Genomic DNA, 21,847 nt, shown 5'->3' on the forward strand with positions numbered 1-21,847 from the left:
ATATTTTATGTTATGTAGAAACCTCAGCTGGATCAGTAATGTTAGATACGGTATATGTTAATCGAGTCAAAATATTAAAGTCAAGACAATCAGGATGATCATTACGCCTACACAACGATGGGTATATCCATTTAAATAAGATAACTGGGTGTGTTAAAGAAACGTGTTTGGACGTGATGGGTGATTGGATGGGTCCACTTATTGGGTGATTGGTAGGGTTTATGTGTATGTGTCATCTGGGGCTGATGTCCCATTTATTGGGGTGCATATGTTAATGATGTTGTGGGCCAAGCCTACAATTAACGCTTTTGAGCTACCAGTATAAAGCTAGGTATGTTGTTTCATTAGTATCTATGAAAAGAAGTCTGTGTGTGTGTCTGTGTAGATAATCTTCATTCTCAAACAACTCTTTTTTCCACAGCACGTTTTGTTATTGGAAACGCGAGTGTGTTTACGGGAGAAGATGGATGCTTATCTCAACAGTAAGTGTGCTTTATTATTTATTATTATTATCATTAAGAAACTTTATATATGTATTCGTGAATCACGGCTCTATTGCATTACTTAAACAGGATCACTATGCTTCAGGTGATGCGAACGGTGCGTGCCTTTCTGAGCTTGTTGAGCAAATTCAATTCCTGAATCAAGCGAGCAGTGTGTATAATTACATTTCATGTTACATGTTGCACGTCACGTGGGTGTAGTACAGGGATGCGCAACTGGCGGCCCGCATACAGCCCACCATGTCTTTAAATACGGCCTGCTGGACATTTGAAAAGCAAGTAATGTAAAGATTGTGTTCAGATTATAATGTTAATACTAAATCAATCCAAGAGAGGTTGCTATTTCCAGCTGATCCCCGTATTAAAAACAGTGTAGGATGTGCACGCTAATGTGAAAGTCTACTAAAATTTGCAAAAATAAGTGAAAAAATAAAAATCACGTTATGAATCAGCGTATCGAATCTTGATTCGGATCGCGTGTCAAAATGCCAAACTGCTGAAATCACGTGACTTTGGCGCTCCAAACCGCTGATTCAACACGCTGATTCATCATGCTCCGAAGCTTCCCGAAGCAGCGTTTTGAAATCGGCCATCACTATATAAGTCGTTATTTTGTTTTTTTTGGTGCACCAAAAATATTCTCGTCGCTTTATAATATTAATATTGAACCACTGTACTCACATGAACTGATTTAAATATGTTTTTAGTACCTTTATGGATCTTGAGGGAGGGAATGTCATTGCTCCCTATGTAGGCCTCAAGGAGCCATCGGATTTCAACAAAAATATCTCAATTTGCGTTCCGAACATTAACGAAGGTCTTACGGGTGTGGAACGGCATGAGGATGAATAATAAATGACAGAATTTTCAGTGAAACTGAAACTGACTTCAAAAAAACTTTCATTGACGCGCGTTCTGGTGACGGAAGTGATGTCTCGCGCTTATACTTCAATGAGTGCGAGACATCACTTCCGTTGTCAGAGCGCGTTCAGACCTCACCAACCGGATGCACAAGGCAGTTGGATATAGTGGTGTTTTAGAGGTAAAAAATGATATAAATACTGTTCAGTTTCTCGCACAAACCGATCGTTTCGTGTCTTAGGACATCAATGTGTCATCACGAGCTGCAGGGTTTCATTTGGATTTGTCTGTGCGTGTTTTTTTACTCTTATAGATGGAGTTCCCATTGACAAGCATTATACGACTAACAGACCGCAATGGTTGGAGTTAAAAATCATCATTTGTGTTCTACTGAAGAAACAAAGTCACCTACATCTTGGATGCCCTGGGGGTAAGCAGATAAACATCAAATTTTAATTTTTGGGTGAACTATCCCTTTAATGTATTCATTTTTAGCAATTCTTTTGCATAAACACTTAAAGTGAGCTTTTAAAATGTGTTATTATATTGAATTATGTTTTATGTTTAAGGTAAGTAAGTTTTTTTTTGTGTGTGTTCATTGATATTACATGTCGCTGTGCAGGCTCTTTTTTTCATTGTACATGGTGGTTTAAACAGCCCAATAACCATTTTATATAAGGTTTTATCTATTTCCTGTAGGCCGTTCCCTAGCATTATGATTTCAAGCAGTAGGCTATATATAATGTCAAAAGTCCCGTTGTGTATACCATTTAAATATCTTGCTTATCAGTCTTTGGTTGTCATGGATACAAGAATCTTATCGCTCAAACATTGTCTCATGGTCATATGTCTTAAAAGACAGGGCCATCATACGGTCGCAAGTTCATGACTGGCTATCAATGTTCACTGGGAGTGCGTGCAGGAGAAAGTTGAGTCAGAAAAATGAGAGAGAAATTAAACAGCCATACCATAAATTGCGACAGCAGGTAAGTTTTGCTATGCCTGTACTTGTGCTGTGTATTATAGAATAATAATCATGATAAAGTGGCATGACAAAAGTGGCATGATCAATTACATCATTATTCTTTAAAATGAATACTGATGTAAATTTTATTCATTTCCTTGCAGTATTTGCGGTGGAACCTAATTAAATGTAACCAGCATATATAAGAATTCTCTTCTAGCAAAAAAAAAAACATTCTGTAAATACATGAGCCATGGGCCCAAGATGAAAGCCTGCAATAATCAAATGTTTCCTCCTTGTTTAGGGTGCACATCATCTTAACTCAGTCCCTTATCGTGCTGAATATATGGGCCATAAACTACACATTGATCAAAATGGGAAGCTTGTGATGTTTGGTGTAACACACGTTTTGCAGTGTTTTGCATTTGCATGCAATGGTACTGGACGCTCCTTGGTGGACAGCTCGATCCTCTTCTGCCTCATTGCGAATGGCAATTAACTTGTGTGACTGGATGACAAAGTATCTAAGGCCTGGGATACATTAGATGATTTTCAAATCTTAACCAATTTTAACAAATTTTGACATGACAATTTCAGCCAATTTTTAGCATTATAATCCTCTGAACGCACATACTAGATGATTCAGCTGGACTGCGAGACCACACAGCTGTCGATTGTAGGAATGATTTCACAGTGAGAAAAGATCTTATGGAGGCTTGCGAGGTCAAACGTGACTTGAGAAATAAAACAAATGGAGGACAAGCGACATTGTCAGATGGCTCACCTGCCACACATTCTGCTTTCCAGTGAAAAAAAAAATAGAAAAAAAAAAAGAATGTGGGTGACCTTCTTTCTCAATACCCCACATTCGTGGCATGATTGTGGCTGTCAAGTTTCAGTTATAGAAGCAAGCAACATCCGGTAGGTAAAGCTTGCTATTGTTTGCATTGGTGAAGCTTGCTAATCCTAATCCACTCCGTCTTGATCGGGAGCAGTTAAATAATCATAATGACACCACACAATAGAGGATTTTTTGGACAAAAAAATCGTTTGTGACAAGCCTCGAATCGGGCTACCCCCCACCCCCAATCGTTCGGGGGTGCAAATCTGGCTTAACACCTTCAAGTGTGTGGCCAGCCTAATGCACTGAAAAAAGGGAATTTTGGAGCTTTATTTTCAATGTTAAATTATCTATTATGTTTAGAATTGCAAGATAGTAGTTCCCAGTAAATTAAAGAAACAATACTATTATACTGTGATACTTAAATTGTGTACTAGGTGTAGCATATTCAATCGTTTCCTGTTTTTACAAAGAGGAGTTGTTTAATTTGCTTACCTTTGGAAAGTTTTTGGCATAGTAGCTCTTGGAACTGCAAAAGAACCAGTTGCAGAACCCGGTGCTGCACTGACTGGCCAGTGGAAGGAAAAGCGTGTAGGGTTGAGCGTTACTGGTGTATTAGGTGAGCACTCCGCGCTGATGCTCTCACTGTGCACCTCATAATGCCCCCTTGCTGTGAGGTCAATAAGACTGAAGTGGCCATCAGGCCCAGGAAACAGAGCCACATTGTTGTCATCAGTGATGTACAGACTGGGGCCATGGACCTTTCAACATAAACAAGTTCAAGATATATATCAGACCACTGGAATTTATGGTGTAATTTAACAGATTAGAGTCCAATTGTTTTCAAAGTCAAAGACAGTGGGCCTCCCTTCTGACAGAATATCTAATATGGTGTATGCTGAACTAAAATTGGTAAAGACCATAATGGTTTTTTAACCCTTTGAGCGGTACGGTCCCACATATGGGATTTTTACTTCTGTGCCCCTGGGCGTACGGTCCCACATATGGGATTTAGAACGTTCAGCGACGTCACATAACTGCCAGATTCAAACTGTGCTTTCGCGCTTTGGCTGCGAGACGGACGCACTCAGCTCTTGTCATATCACAGCTATGCAGTGTTTTCAACCATGTAATGTTTTTTTTTTTTTTAAGGTTTCAGACATTTAAATGCGCATAAGCACCAGTAAAACAATACATTTAGAGTTTATAAAATACACACTGATGTCAGACATCAGTGGAAGCAGCAATAACAATCCATTCAAATATAATTTGCAGACATATATTTATATCAGACACACATAATGGGCCTAAGTAACTATAAAGTTTACTCTATTATTCTTTCAGTTCACCAGCCACTTACTTGCATGTATTTCAGGAGAAACTGATGAATTCACGTGCTGTAAATCCGACTGACAGGACTCTGCGAACTGCGGGGCAAACTAAGATGGCGGCGCCCATCTCGTGATATAGATCAAGATAAAGATCATTTATAAAGGTTTTTAAATGACAAAACACACTCTTACACATATTTGAGATATCGGAATATCAGATAGTTGATGACAACGTAAGCAAGTTTGTAAATATTTTAAATAAAAAAGGAAAAACTAAATAATAGCGATTCATCTGTCATACAGTGTTATTATGGCTGCGTTGAGCGTACGTGACATGCATGACGTGTTGCCGTGGAAACAATAAGGGCGAACGTTCTAAAATAATGATCGCCTTAAAAAAAAAAAAACTCACTCTGGGGGGTCAGTTAGAATATTTTAAACTCACGCTTGAAAGGGTTAAAGGACATAGAGATATTAGGCTGCTGTCACTTTAAGACCTAGTGCACGGATCCAATACAATTATACATATTCAATTTTCCCACAAAAATGCCAGCATTTTGACACATAAAGGCCTGCACCCTGCACCAACAGACTCCGACCATGGTGAACAATCACCAAATTACCTACATCACTCAAACCAATGCCAACAGAGGTAACACACTGATCCGACAAAACCCGTCAAAGTGTCTTAGTCAGTGCAGTGGGAATTGGCCTTTAGTGCCTGTATTTTAATGTACAGTACCTGAAAGATCCTGCTGAATTTGTCTGTTATCATGTTATCTTCTTTTAGAGCTATGCCCTTGTTCTTTCTAGACGACACAAAACTGTCCATGATTGCTATTGTGATCATCAGTGCTGGGCCAGCAATAGTGCGCTAATACTTTCACAGCAGTGTTGCCAAGTACATGATTTCCTGCTTGAATGGGCTCTATGCGTGAACGCTGCTTGCATATTTCCGGTAGAATCTCAAGCAGCGACTTCAGTTCCGCAAAGCGCTAAAGTGAACTCTTCCCTGACATATTGCAAATGAAAGATAATTATGAAAAAAGTATTTTCTACATAAGTACTGTTATTAATATAAATATATATAATGCTATTCTAGTTATTGCTTACTAATTAATGGTGTAAGACGGTAGTTTCGCCAAACATTATTGTGTATCTTTGTGCGAAAGGGGAAATTGCTCACCTTATTCTAGTAGAATATCTACTTTGTTTCAGCACAGTGCCCTTAATAAAAGCATGGGCAAAAAAGCCAGGTTAGTGTATTAGTCCTGTTTGTTAAAAAAGGAAAAGAGCACTATGTAAGATTTTTGCATGTCATTTTAGCTGTTCTGTTCCTAAAGCGTACAGAAACGCTGAGTCTGCAAAATGAGAGTTGTTGATCCTGATGGGACTGTTACACGGACTTTAACTGAACATTGTGCCAAGATGTCCTTATTCAGTTCCAGCACCTCTTTCTCTCTGGCATATTGATGGCAATCATAAATCCATTTAAAACAAGTTATGTTATAATTATTAACATTGTTGTTTTTGTTATTAATGTAATTCATTTTTACTTTATTTTTGTTCTGTTCAAGAATGTTTATATATATTTTTTTTTTAAATAAATGTTTTCTATTAAAAACCTTTAAATTTATTACAAACAGTGTAATTTCTTTGTTTTGCCTTGTCAACTTCCATAGTACAAAAAAAAATCTAGTGCTTTTTTTCAACTCTCAATACTGGTCACGCTTTCCTATTGTATGCTAAAATCAGGAAATACAGCTCACAAACACAGTATGTAGTAATGTAATATATTATGAAAAAACAGGGGCACTGTAGTTATTATAAAACAACTTCACAAGGCAACATACTCTATTGATCTATTGATAGTTTTGTCAAAATAGTGTATTTGCCAAATATGTGCATTGATTAATATGCTCATTCACTTCATTCTTTTCATGTCATTTTTTCAAAACCTCATTGTCGAGGAACTATCCTTCCTTTTCAATAGTGCAGAGGTACATCCAATAAATCAGGTCCAGGAATAAGGTATGATGCCCATGACTTCTGCTTGATGGACCACATTTCGAATGTTTGGCCTTTCCATAGGCAATGTTGATGACAACCAAAAAATGAAGTTACACTGGCATTATTATTATTATTATTTTATTTTTTTTTAATGTTTTTTTCACCAAAAGCAAAATCTTGATTTAAGGCATTTTCACAAAAAGAAAAATCTGATTTATATCAGCATATACTCTTATTTTCCTCCCTTTTTACGCAGTTGGAGAATAGTTGTCCATGGGGACATTGATGGGTTTAGCCACAAGATAATGTTCCTGAAACCACCACCAACAACAACAACAACAACAACAACAACAACAACAACCTCAACAACAAAGGCCTCAACAGTACTGAACTGCTTCTTACAAGCTGTGCGTGATCATGGTCCGCCTCAACATGTCCGCGGTGTCCACTGAGGGGAAAATGTAGACGTGGAAAGATACATGTTTGAGCATCCAGATTGGGGACCTGGTAGGTGCAATAGGTCAGAAGAGAAGGAAGTAGTAAAGAGTAGAATGAGGAAGTTACCAAAAAAAGTGGTCTCTAGATTACACACATGGCCATGTTGTTTTATGCATTACTTAAGATGCACTCAGATGAATAAATTACATTTCAGCTTGATATTTGCAATATGGTTCTTTTTCTCCAATCATCATTGTTCAGAGCACATTTTAATTCAAATTGTTCCAATTATTGTGTTAACACAAATCTGCAGCAGTAGTGTTTATTGTAATTTCACTTTTTGATATCTTGCACATTTGATTTGAATTTATGATACAGGTATTCAATTTTGTATCAGATTAAAGAAAATAATTGGCTGTTGCTTTATTATTATATTCAGCATCCCCAGTCATTTTAAACAGTAAAAAAATAAATAAAATGACATTCATTTTAGATTTTTGGGGTAATTTGCTTTTTCTGTTAACTGTTAGTTTTGGATTATTTATGTTGTTTTTATGACAGTCAGATGTTCTGATTTTAAAATTCATTCATTCATACAGAAAGTGTTTTGAGCAGTGCCTTTTTGACTCACACAGACATCAAGAATCACCGTATTGTTGGAAATCTCAGAAGCAAAGACCAGGAGACTTGGTTGTATCTTCAGCAGGAATCTTTATTGAGAACAGATGCTGTTGGTAGCTGCAGTCATCAAGTCTGACTAAGGGAGTTGTACATTTTATTTTATAGGCCTTCAGTGGGGAGTCCTTAAAGGTGTTGACCTTACACACAGCCTTACAGTGACCACTAGAATAAAAGCACCTAAAGACAATACAGACAATTACCCCCGACTGTGCAGATAAAGGTATCCCAAATGGTATAAACAGTAGCTGGTCACAAGAACTAAATGTATATGTAAACATGTTAAAAATGTCAAGAATCAAGAGCCCAACTAAAGAAAATGCTCACCTCCATAATGGTGATAACTGATAAACTGAAGATATACATTTTCTGTCCCAGTCAAAGTGACGACATCCAAACTTACTCAATATAAGTTCCTATATTGAGTATCTTGCTCATTAATTCTTCAGAAGATGTTTCCAGGAAGAAAGATTGTAAAAATCCAGTATTTTTGTTTGAAATTCCCTTCAATCTTAAAATGTGCACACACACACACACACACACACACACACACACACACACGTTAAACTGTAAATACATCCTATATGTTAATAAATCTGTGTACATGATTCACTAATCAATCAAAGTGGTGGACAAATTTCTTATTGCTAAATGTTTTGGGACGTTTTTTTAGAAATCAGTAAGTGCATTTGGATCATGATATAGTTGTCGAAGCTGTCTAACGTTGCTTGTGTGGGCAGGAGTCAAGAAAGAGGAAGAAACATTTTTTGTCTGTGCAAGTGTTTTAAAATAATCATTGTGTAACCGTGGGAAATTCATCAGTTCAACGACCGCCTGACAGACTCTACAGAACACGGTAAGAGTTATGCTGGTTACTACGTGAATATAGTGTGATTAATACTGTTGTAGAAACCACTGACCTATTCAATATAAAATATTCTTAATGAAAAATGATTAATGGAAATGTTTTGACGCTAAAGACTGTATTATTCTCATGATGTGTGTGTTATACTGTATTATTGTTCTTGTAGCTATGTCAGTCAGAAAGGCTCCTCCTCTTCATCTGATGTTTCTGCTCATGATTCATGGTGAGTCATTGGAGAATTAAAGGTGCAGTAAGCGATTTCTGAGAAACACCGTTGATATTTGGAATCAACCCAAACAAACATGCCCTTCGCTTCATTGCTCCGCCCCTCCTTCAAACTGTATTAATTAAATCTTGTATTAATTAAAAATACAAAATAACATAAAGTTTATTTTGAGCTAAATTAAATATAATATATTAAATTAAAATTAAAGGTTTGGGACAACATGAATGTAATTATTAAGGAATCGATTTTGGGTGAAATATCCCTTTATGTGTTTTAGGAGTTTGTAGCCAATGGGGTGTGAGTTACAGTCCTTCACACATCTGTGCACTAAAGGACTCATCGGTGATAATGAGCTGCACTTATACATACCCTACTGAATATCAGATCATGAAAGTGTTCTGGACCAAAATAATAGATAAAAAGGAAACAGAAGAGTTTCCAGATCTATCTGAGGACCCTGAATACAGTCAGAGGCTTCAGTATCTGGGAGATAAAGAGCAGAACTGCACCATCAGGCTGAGTCATGTGACACTGAAGGATTCACACAAGTACTATTTCAGATTCATCACTGATAAAGACAAATGGACTGGTAAACCAGGAGTGACTCTTTCTGTCACAGGTGACTTTCATGAGGTTCAGCTCTTCTTCTGTGCATTAAGTTGAATAATAATCAGTGTATGACAGCAGCAGTAGATATAATGAGTGAGTTGTGTTCAGATCTTCAGGTGGAGTCTCCTGAGAGAGTGACAGAGGGACATTCAGTCCGTCTGACATGTAAAAGCAGCTGCACTCTGACTGACAGAGCAACATTCATCTGGTACAGAAACTCACAGCCATTAACTGAAAGAAGAGACAGAAACAATGAACTGCTGCTGCAGTCAGTCAGAAGAGAGGATGCAGGCAGATATAGCTGTGCTGTACACGGACACAATCACATCTCTCCCGCTGTTTATCTCAATGTCACGTGTAAGTATGCATTTAAGAATTTTACAATACATTTTGTGGGAGCTCTTTTTGTAAACTGCCCTAAAATCACAAGTCTGAAAAATAAAAACAGATTCAGATCTGTGTTTCTTGTGATCATGCGTCTCTTGATCACTTTTAAGTCTGAGAAGGAAATATGTAGGAAAGATCCTTTACAAATACAGTGCTTCAGAAGTGTATGAAAAGGCATATAAACTAAATAACTTTATAAATAAGTGTAATTGTAGCTGTAAAATATTGTAAAAATGCTATGAGGAAAAAACTGTTAATAGGTTAGCTCCCGTACCATATACAGGGAAAAACTGTAAAAGAGCTACTGTAACTGGACATTTTTTAATGTTTTTTTTTTAACAGTAAAAAATCCTGTACCCCTCTCTCCCACTTCGCTTCCTGTCTAATTACTGTCCTATAATAGTAAAGGCAAAAACGCCAAAAATAAATCTTTAAAAAAAAAAAAGCTAAATCACATAATTTACAGCAAAAAAAACTGACTGTAAACTGACATTCCCAGAATTCCCTGTGTGACAGTTCACATTTAAAAGTATTTTGTTTAAATAATTATGTTTCTTAATTGTTTTTGTTATCAGTTATATTTGGTTATCTTCTACATTTGATTATCTTCTGTTGTTTAATGAATGTTTATTGCATTTTTTTAGTGTTGTGGGTCACCATGATGGTGTTTTGTGTTTGTGTGAATGACTCTGTGCTCTTTCAGTATACTAATATAATTCAGCTAGTGGAAAAGATATTTGTGATTAACTTCTTCATGATTCTTTATGTGGCTTCCTCTTTTGCCACCTGTATTTTTATGGTGGTTGTCAGTATATGTTTTAAAGTACAAAATAGATTGTAGTAGCAGTGTGCATTGTTTGGATTTGCTGGTTTAAATAGCTGTAAGGGAACTTGGATCAATATAACTCAAAGGTGCTTTAATCTTACAGTGAATACGAATTAATAGGTAAATGATTCAGAATTAATATTTAACACTTTATCAACTATTCGTCCACCAATAAATTGAGGTTAGGGTATGTTACCAGCTCTGGACAAAATATCCCGTGGCCAACAGTAATAATATAAAGTTATGATCACGGATTATGAGCGAGGCAACAAAAATCGCCAGTTTAATGCAGTAAATTGTAAACACACAGCACAAGACACTGGTATATGTGAAAAATCAAACAAGACTTTATTGAACTACTCTAATACACACAAACTAATCTAATGAAAACACATACACACTCATTCATACAGTGACAGGGAAATTGTGATATTGTTAACGGAGGATGAATGGAGTCCCAAATTTCTAGCGTTAAACACTATTTCTTTGACCGCAGCCTGAGAGAATTTAACACACTAGCAACTCAACCTTAGTTTGTTTGCTTAATAAAAGTTGCACCAGGTCAACAAGAATGAGGAGATTGTGGTATTTGCGTTTGAATGCTCCTGTAAGCGCATGTGTTCCCTTCGTGATATAGTTGCAGGAGGGAATCTCTGTGGCGCTGATTGGCTGAAGGTCGGTCGGCACACAGATACCAAATAAAATATACTTCCTATAATTGAGGTAGACTTTCATAAGAATTTACCTGTAATAAATGTTTAAAAACACAGAAAGAACTCTGAAGGTTATATAAAACATGCATGATGCATACGATATGTCTAAGGCTTGTAGCAAATTAACTCAAAGGGAAAATATTAATAATTATTCATAACTCATTATGATTATTAATTATGAATATGTGAATCAGTTAATCAGATTAACTTGATGTAGCTACATTAAAATTAATATTACAATCAATTAACCTGTTCGTCCAGTGAACACTCAGTGTTAATTGTTTATTAATTCTAAGAAATGTTCATTTCCAGGTTTGGAAAAACAACATTCGTATTGTACAGTACTACTCAGAGCATGTAGTCAAGATCTAAATCATTTAAGAGGCAATTTATTAGCAGATGGAGTCAGAACCAAACCTGTATTGTGCACAATCTTTATTAACTACCTCACAAACACATAACTAAACTAACAAACACATAACATACACGCAGGTCACACACATACGTAGGTAAAAATGAGCAATGATAGAGTTGAACCGGAAGTGGGACCGGAAATGGAGCTATGGGAAAAAGTCAAAGACAATCTGGAAAAGAATCATCAGTTTCCTCAGTAATAAAACACCTTTGCTGACACAGGTGGTTTACAAATTAATACTAAATCGCTGTTTCGTGTTCAAATGTACGATACTTGCAAGATGCCTTTAGGTCGAGGAGCATCGGATCTGCAGGCTAAGGAATCCTTGATGATTGCATAGGTGGGCACACAGGGTGTCCTGGCGAGTGTCCATGTGTGGGCCTGCTGTGATTTTTGGGCCTTGTGACATCTCTGCAAGTCTCTGTTTCCTGAAAAGGTTTTGGATTTATGCCTTACGGTCAAAGGGTGTTGCTTAGCCATCTGGTCTTAAAGTTTGTGGAACAAAGGAGGGTCTCTTTATTGATCAGCTCTGTTAATACACCTGTAGCGTTTGCACAGGATCAGATTATCAAACCAACTTTAATTTTTAGAAAGCTTTTAACCTCTTGAACTAAATCTCACGTTGGCTCCAGCCTGGCTGAATCAGCCTGGCTAATTTAATCAGCTCAGATCAAATTACCCAAACCAGGCCCGAATTCTTTGGTGTCCAGATGACCCAATACGCACACACACACACACACACAGACACACACACACACACACACACACATAGAAGAACTCTCTGTAGTTAACTCACAAGTTAAATTACTCCAGAATGTATATGATGTATTCCTTTTTGTGTATACATGACTCCCTATTATATAAGCATTATAATATATTATATTATATAAGTTCCGACTTTTAATTGTGTTAGACTCTATGGCCCGGTTTCACAGACAGGGCTTAGCCTAAGCCAGGATTAGGCCTTAGTTCAATTAGGGTAATTAAGTAGCTTTTATAAATGTTCACTAGAAAAAAAAACATTACTGGTGTGCATCTTGAGACAAAACTATGGCAGTGACATATTTTAAGATCTGTCAGTGCAAGTTGCTTTCAGTTAAAACAGCTCAAACATGCAGTTTAGTCTAAGACTAGCTTAAGCCTTCACCACAAGTAGGTGTGAGAACAATTTGCATATTTAACAGCCCAACGTAAGCTTCTCATCGCTCAGCCTTCATCACCTTTGGACGAGACGGATTCTTCCTTTCTTACTGTCCGGCCATTTTACTTTGAAGTTAAACTCCGTTTGAAAATCCCAACTAAGACTCGACCTCCATCGGACGCTCCAGGTCGAACGCACTGAAATTAACCGCACTGAACGCATTAACCACAGCACCCACAATTACTTATGCAAGTATAGAACCATTTCTTGTCTTAAGCTTACATTTGCTGATGTGATTCCTTGCTGGCTCTCAAAGGTTTAACTGTTTGTAATTTGCCATTCTTTGATCATCCTTGTCTTTCCTGACTTTACTTTCATTTATTATATATATATACAGGTGCTGGTCATATAATTAGAATATCGTGAAAAAGTTCATTTTTTTATTGTAAATTATTTTAAAAAATGAAACTTTCATATATTCTAGATTCCCTACATGTAAAGTAAAACATTTCAAAAGTTTTTTTTTGTAAATTTGTTGATTAGAGCGTACGGCTAATGAAAGTCCAAAATCCAGTATCTCAAAATATTAGAATATTTACATTTGAGTTTCATTAAATGACCATCCCTACAGTATAAAATCCGGGTATCTTTTGTTTTTTGAAACCACACTAATGGGGAAGACTGCTGACTTGGCAATGGTCCAGGAGACAATCACTGACACCCTCCACAAAGAGAGTAAGTCACAGAAGGTCATTACTGAATGGGGTGGCTGTTTACAGAGTGAAATATCAAAGCATATTAAATGCAAAGTTGACTGGAAGGAAGAAATTGGGTAGGCAAAGGTGCACAAGCAACAGGGATGACCGCAAGCTTGACAATACTGTCAAGTAAAGCCAATTCAAACACTTGGGAGAGCTTCACAATGAGTAGAATGAAGCCGGAGTCAGCACATCAAGAGTCACCACACTCAGACATCTTCAGGAAAAGGACTACCAAGCCACTTCTGAACCAGAGACAATGTCAGAAGCATCTTACCTGGGCTAAGGAGAAAAAGAACTGGACAGTGAACAGTGGTCGAAAGTCCTCTTTTCAGATAAAAGTAAATTTTGCATTTCATGTTGAAATCATGGTCCCAGAGTCTGAAGGAAGACTGGAGAGGCACAGAATCCAAGCTGCTTGAAGTCTAGTATGAAGTTTCTGAAGTCAATAATGATTTGGGGGGGGCGTGACGTCTGCTGGTGTTGGTCCATTGTGTTTTATCAAGTGCAAAGTCAATGCAGCCATCTTCCAGGAGATTTTGAAGCACTTTATGCTTCCATCTGCTGACAAGCTTTATGGAGATGCTGATTTCCTTTTCCAGCAGGACTTTAGCACCTGCCCACAGTGCAAAAACCACTTCCAAGTGGTTTGCTGACCATGATATTACTGTGCTTTATTGGCCAGCCAATATGCCTGACCTGAATCTATGGGATATTTTCAAGAGAAAGATGAGAAACAGTCGATCCAACAATATACAGATGATCTGAAGGCTCAATAGTGCCTCAGCAGTGCCACAGGCTGATCACTTCCATGCCACACTTCACTGATGCAGTAATTTGTGCTAGGAGCAAGTCATTTGCTGTAATACGTCCTGCCGATCAAGTATTGAGTGCACAAAAGAACATACTTTAAAGAACTTTAACTTTTCTGTTTTGCAAATCCATTTTTTGATTGATTTTAGGAAATATTCTAATATTTTGAAATACTGGATTTTGGACTTTCATGAGCTGTACGCTCTAATCATCAAAATTTAAAAAAAAAACTTTTGAAATGTTTTACTTTACATGTAGGGAATCTAGAATATATGAAAGTTTCATTTTTAAAAATAATTTATAATAAAAAAATGAACTTTTTGATGATATTCTAATTATATGACCAGCACCTGTGTGTATATATATATATATATATATATATATATATATATATATACATACATATATTCTTTGCTTAGAGTTAGTCATATGTATTCATAGTTTCATATATTAAATCCATTGTATCCACGCTTTATTGTCTCTGTTGATGCTCTGAATTAACCAAGTCACTTTAACGTTTCTGATTTCACTAACTATATGCTTTGTACTAGTGGTGCTAGAAAAGAAAATTATTCTTCTTGGCCAGAAGAATAGTTTCCTTTTTAGAGTTGATAAAGATCGGCGGACTGGAGTTTTGGCGGACAAAACCTGCAGTTTCCTTTTGAAGTTAATTCTAAAACTAGAACTAATGTTAGACCATAAATATATATATAATATATATATATATATATATATATATATATATATATATATATAATAAGTTATAGGGCTGGTTTCACAGACAGGGCTTAGCCTAAGCCAGGAATAGGCCTTAGTTCAATTAGGATATTTAAGTAGCTTTTATAAACGTGCACTAGAAAGATATGTCAGTACAAGTTTCTTTTAGTTAAAACAGCTCAAACATGCATTTTAGTCTAGGACTAGCTTAAGCCTCATCTGTGAAACTGGGGGATGATCTGTTGCAATTAATTATCTATACATACATTATTCTCTTTATGGTTGATTTATGTTTATAATTGATCATAACGCATTATCATTTAATTATACATATATTTCACCCATTCAAGCTAATTCGTTACACACCCCTGGTTTGAAATTAAGCAGACATGGGAGAGACATCTCCTTTCAGCAGTTTAGTTCCATGGGTTAAGTTTTACAGCTCAATAATGGTTCATTGGGGAATCTCTTTGATCTTTGGAATGTGATGTTGTGTTAATTTGGTGGGCTTCGTTCATGGATGATCTTACATGGCAATTTTCTTGTTTGTAAATTACAGTTGTATACTGTAAATACGTTTACACTTTTATTGTATTTTTTACAGAATTGTTCTGGCAACCACAGCTGCCAGGATTTTTTTGTAAAAAAAAAAAAAAAAAAAAAAAAAGTATGTATAAGAAGCTGCAGTCTTCCGCGTCATTGTTAGCACACCCCTATCATCGGAACAGTCATATATAAATAAATACTGAATGTACTGTAAATACTACCTGATACCCGTTGATCCTCCAGTGAATCCAGTGATCTCCATGAGTTCGTCTGCTGAAATAATGGAGTCTGTGGTCAAATTTACTTTGATTGTAAGTGTTCTTGTATTTTTTCTGTGTTAGATCCTCCAAAAAGCGTCTCAGTGTCCATCAGTCCATCTGAAATAGTGTCAGGAGATTCAGTGACTCTGAGCTGCAGCAGTGATACAAACCCACCTGCTCTGAACTTCAGCTGGTTTAAAGGAGGAATGTTTGTAGGATCTGGAAGAATCTACAGCATCTCAAAGATCAGCTCTGATGACAGTGGAGAATACAAGTGCAAGTGCATCAATGAACATGGAGAGAAATACTCTGATGCTGTGACTTTAAACGTAAAGTGTGAGTTTTATTAATCATATTCTGTATTTTAACCACATACACCTGTTTACTTCCTTATTTGTCCGTATATTTTGTCTTATGTAGTCCTGTTAAACATTTGCTCTGTGTTTTTGTCTGTATTTCAGCAGTCAGATGTTTCTCGTCTGTAGTGGTTGCTGTTGCTGCTGGTGTTGGTGTTTTACTCGGTGGAGCATCAGGTGCTTTCGTCATGTACATTTGGTAAGACGTTCCTTTCAAAAATTTACTTCTGTATGTATAAGTCAGGGCTGTTCAATCCTGCTCCTTGGAGGATTAGCCTCCTAACAGATTTCATAAAAATGTTCTCCAAACATTCAGTTTTGGTTATGGGAACGTTAAAATGTCCAGTTTTCTTGATGTTAGAGGAATGTGTTTTAAAAGGTATGATGTTCCTGAAAAGTTCTTTCAACTTAATTTTGATTAAGTAAAAAGTAATTTGATTAACAAAATTAAAATTTGATTAAAAAAAAAAAACAGAAATAAAAGCAAATAGTAAGAATTAGACAAAATTGGACAATTCAGCTGTATCATTTATTCATGCTGCAATGCATGTTGGGAGTCATGGATGGGTTTTGTACTATGCTGGTACCCAGCATGCATTGCAGCATTAAGCTTTTGATTGTCACCATTGTTGAGATTCATACACTTATTCTTGATGTCTGTGTGTCTAAACAATACAGTTGTTAAAATGTTTGTCTCTTATCATGAATTTAAAAATTAGAATTTTTATTTTGATTAGAATGACACTGTTGGATCTCATGCCATAGTGCTGTTATCACAGTGCTATTAAAATCAAAATTATAAAATTAACACATCAAAGATTAGAAACTCAATCTAGATGATGAGTATGTTGTTGTCATCAATAATTTACCAGCATCACCTGATCCAAGTTTACTCCTTGCTTTTTTTCAACCATAATAAATGTCTTATAAACACAGTTACAGCAACCAGGAAAAAAAGCTAATGTTAAAAAGTCAAGGGTCAATAGCCCAACTAAAGCAAACACCGATCACCATAATGGTAATACCAAACAAAACAATAAAACATCAACATATAAACCTTTGTTAATCCTCAATAAGAACTTTAGTAGACATATGACAGAAATAAAGTCAGTCCGGGCTGTGTTTCCCAAAAGCACTGTAAGCCTAAGTTATTCGTAGAGACCATTGGTGGCAATTGTTCTAAGATCAACTTAGGCTTACTTTGCTTTTGGGAAAGCAGCCCTGGTTAGTAATGCATGAAGCTGGTAATGCTGTTTGTGGAGTTGTTTAATCAGATTTTGAGAGTTTAAATGTCTTCTTTTATTTTCAGTTGATTTCATTTAAGGCTGTGGCTGGAAGTCACTTGTAGTTTCTGTTACCTTCAGTGATTCTGCTTGTTCACAGCAGGTGTGAAATGTTTGAAAGAATGTTTCAGGAACATCATACTAACCTTTAAATAAAATTCTATTAAAGAAACTGGACATTTTTTATGTTCTTGGAATGTGAAAAAAAAAATAAAATAAATAAAAATCATTCTTAGAATGTTAAATTGCTTATCAAAATTAAGTTGAAAGAACATTTCAGGAACATCATACCTTTTAATACATGTTCCTCTAACATCACAAAAACTTTAAAATAAAAGTTTCCATAACCAAAACTGAATGTTTGGAGAATAATCTTATAACAAAAAAAAAAAAAAAATGTATCTGGGTAAACACACCTGAACAGCTAATCAAGGTCTTATACTAAGCATAATAGGCCAGTTGAAGCTGAACTTGGTAGGATAGTGACCCCTTGGTAGGACAGGACACCCCTGGGTCAAGTGTACACACCCACACATCTTTAAATGTGCTATTTATTCATCTTTCTTCTGACAGTCTTACTAAAATGGTGAAAAGAAGATCTGCTATGAAGGAGGTGAGATGATCACAATTATTTATTAAGTGTTTTTGTGCATGCAGAGATGTTTCCTAGACACTATGAGCCGTACAGATATAATAAGAGTAAAAGACACACTTCTAGATTCAGTTAAACTTATTTCCATCAAGATCTTCTAAACATTACACACTGTAAAAAAAAATCTGTAGTTTTTACAAAATAATTTTGGCAGCTGTGGTTGCCAGAATAATTTTGTAAAAAATACAGAAAAACTGTAAGCACATTTACAAAACAAACTGTACATTTTACAGTATAAAACTGTAATTTACAAACAAGAAAATTTGAATGTAAACCAATAAATTCAACAATGCACACTACTACTAAAATCTGTTTTGTAGCTTTTAACATATACTGACAACCACCATATTAATGCAGGTGGTAAAAGAGAAAGCCACATGAAGAATCAGAGTTCATCACAAGTAGCTTTTCCACAAGCTGAAGTATACTAATATAAAGAAGGTGCACAGAGTCATTCACGCAAACGCAAAACACTATCATGGTAACCAGTGGTGGACGAAGTACACAAATCAAGTACTTGAGTAAAAGTACAGATACGTATCATAAAATATTACTCAAGTGAAAGTATTAGTGCTCCTTTTCAATTTTACTCAAGTCAAAGTACAAAAGTACTTGATTTTTAATGTACTTAAGTAAAAAAAGTACTGATTGATTAATGTTTTTGTAATTTTATATAGGCCACTTTTATAACTTAATTTTATATTATATATTTTATATAATCCTATTGCTCAAAATATTAATGAATGATTATGAATTGTCAAATAGCCAGCACTAGTCAGTATGGATGGAAGATTAGTGGATGCAGATACATAGGCTAATATGTAATGTGTGTTGACAAACAATATAAAAACCGACAAAACATATAGGGCTAAATACATAATATTTAAAAAAAAAAAATTGCTGCAGCAGCGGGAAAGATGCATGTGCATGTGATACATGTAATAGACAACTAAACAAAATTGCGTATAATTATTTACTAGAGAACAAAATATTAATTGCTGCAGTCTATTTAAAAATATTTAATTAATTAATTTAAAAAATGGGTTTGAATGAATGATTCAATGACTCACTCATAACTATTTCACTTGTTTCATTACTGGATGAATCAATGTTTTTGAACAAATCTTTTGAATGAATCATTCAATGTCAAATACATTTTAACAGTCTTGTCGCCTCCTAGTGTCGTAATGATGTAATCGATACAACCGTTATTTGAAGCGCCAAGTTTTAAAATAGGATTTTATCTGTTTGAATCGAGATCGTGATCTGTAGACACACTGATGTGGACGTGTCCGCATTAAAGCATTTCAGTGGGTTTAAACAGATCGCCCTTTACTGCAGATTTAGTTCAAAAACAGCCGATAGTTTTGACCTGAATATGATTTTCAGCTACAATAATTAATCCTAAAATTCAACATTAGTAGGCTAACTTACTTTTCGCCATCAGTCTTGCGCGCACTCAGAGAATCCCCCAGTTCTTGGCTAATTTTCAGTCAGACTTGTAAATTCATTCACTGGAGAGTCGCTCTGAACGGATCATTGAATCAGTGAGTTGTTGACTCGAGAACAGCTGCAATACGATCAGTCCGCGAATGAATTGTTGATGTGATTTGTGAGCCGATTTAACAGGATGATTGAAAAGAATCAGTTCGTGCACGAATTGGACACCGCTTTTGTGTCTCTGAGCATGTGACGATTTCTTCATTTTAAAATAAGGAGTAACAATATGTTTTATGAAATGTAGTGGAGTAAAAAGTACGATTTTATGCTTTTGAATGTAGCGAAGTAAAAGTAAAAGTTGCTCAAAATAAAAATACTCGAGTAAAGTACAGATACTTGAAAAATGTACTTAAGTACAGTAACGAAGTAAAAATACTTAGTTACTGTCCACCACTGATGGTAACCCACAACACTTACATAATGCAATAAACATTCATTAAATAGAAGATGTAACATAAAACCCTAATGTACATAACTGATAACAAAAACTATTAAGAAACATGATTATTTAAACAAAATACTTTCAAATGTGGAGTGTCACACAGGGAATTGTGGGAATATCAGTTTACATTTTTTGACTGTAAATTATACATTGATTTTGTCTTTTTTTACTTCTAAAAATTGTAAAAATTTACAGCTTTTTACTGTGAAAATTACATAAAATGTCTGGCAAGAGCTTTTACAGTTTTTCCCTGTATATAATACGGGAACTTACTGTTAACCTATTTACAATTTTTTTCCCAATATTTAACCGTTAAAATCACATTCATTTATTACATGAACTCACAATGTTTGTGTCCTTCTGTCTCTCCTGTAGATCTCTGATCCGAATGAAGACACATATACAGCTCTTGAGCACAAGTCTATGACCTTTGAGCTGTACGACACACTCACAGTAAGTGAGACGTCAAAGTCAGATAATCCATCACAGATAGTCACATGACCAATCTCTCACTCCCTTTCACACAGACTGTTCATCCCAGACCTCCTGAAGACATGATTCTTGGTCCTCAGAGCTTTTCTAAACATTAGAATCCATCAGTAAGTGTGAGAAACTGCAGCTCTTCTCAATGTAATCAATAAAACCATCTTCTGTACTAGTTTGGTTGTTTTATGTGAAAAGGTTTTATAATGTTGTTGATGAACTTAAGTCAGTCTCTCTTCATCTTATTGTTTGTCCAGATCAACAGGAAGATGCTGCAGTAAGAGGTGGAGCACAAAGGAACCAATCCTGCACTATGTGGGCGGAGCCACAGATGATTGACAGGAATCTTCATTGATGAGTCACTAAAGTGTTTTAATTCTGTATAATTTATGAAACATGATGTAACAGTGGAATTAAATGAAAGTTAAACACTGGTGAACTGTCATTGTGTAAATACATAATGTTAAGTCAGCAGAGCAAAACACCTAAAGTAATCAAAAAGTTCCCACTTTTACAATACGCCACACCTAAAGTTCAGTTGTGGCAAACAAGTTATGTTTTTCTCATTTTACAACACTTTCCTGTTTTTAAATTATAGTTGAACTAAATCATAATTGTGTGCATTCACAATGGAAAATGAATCTCAATTTTATCTGGTCCTGTTATTCTGTCTTTTGTGTTTCTGTAACTTTCCAATTAAGTGATCAGTTTTATTTGTGATTGTCTCATATGTATGTGCTTGTACAAACCTTACAGGCAAATTGATACTGCTATTATAGATACTCACAAAATACTTATTTGGTTTTGATTTCATTAAAAAATATCTATATTAAAATTATATTACTTACATAACATGGGTTTCTGCATAACTTTCATGTTTCAGTTCTTTTTAAATGTTTGCTCCAAAACACCCAACATATTTAGTGGTCCGTGTCACACAGCGCACAGCCACACACTAGGGCTGTGTCCCAATTCAGAGGCTGCATTCTTCAAAGGCCATGCCTTCGACGGCTGCAAAGGTCAGACTGAGCATTGTTAAATGGGACAGTCTAGTCTACAGAGGACTGTTCTTGTTGCCGAGCAACTGTGACAGCTGCTGTTGATGAGTGGAAGTAACGTTTGTACTGAACTTTTTTGCAAGTTATATTACACCAGAAGTGTCCAATCCTGCTCCTAGAGAGACAAAACCTGGTTTCTCAGAAGGTTTTTTGTCCTCTATTTTATCACCT

At 35.8% G+C, this 21,847-nt stretch overlaps 1 protein-coding gene across 4 annotated transcripts; it reads left to right on the forward strand.

Annotated features, from left to right (window-relative positions):
* Window positions 1-8,392: 8,392 nt before the first annotated feature.
* On the forward strand, window positions 8,393-21,470 carry LOC127508841 (B-cell receptor CD22-like). Of its 4 annotated transcripts, none has more exons than XM_051887277.1 (10): window positions 8,393-8,482; window positions 8,658-8,714; window positions 8,995-9,336; window positions 9,435-9,683; window positions 15,984-16,238; window positions 16,367-16,457; window positions 18,115-18,154; window positions 20,511-20,588; window positions 20,663-20,734; window positions 20,876-21,470. In XM_051887277.1, exons 2-9 carry the CDS (start codon window positions 8,660-8,662, stop codon window positions 20,723-20,725), a joined length of 1,173 nt encoding a protein of 390 aa, XP_051743237.1. In that variant the 5' UTR covers window positions 8,393-8,482; window positions 8,658-8,659; the 3' UTR covers window positions 20,726-20,734; window positions 20,876-21,470. The 4 variants fall into 4 exon arrangements, 2 of the variants coding, with proteins under 2 accessions (XP_051743237.1, XP_051743236.1); XM_051887276.1 differs by having other exon boundaries at window positions 8,394-8,482; window positions 16,364-16,457; XR_007928949.1 differs by lacking the exon at window positions 18,115-18,154.
* The last annotated feature ends 377 nt before the right edge of the window (window positions 21,471-21,847 follow it).

The sequence above is a fragment of the Ctenopharyngodon idella genome, chromosome 3 (assembly GCF_019924925.1).
Source record: "Ctenopharyngodon idella isolate HZGC_01 chromosome 3, HZGC01, whole genome shotgun sequence".
Classification (NCBI taxonomy): domain Eukaryota; kingdom Metazoa; phylum Chordata; class Actinopteri; order Cypriniformes; family Xenocyprididae; genus Ctenopharyngodon; species Ctenopharyngodon idella.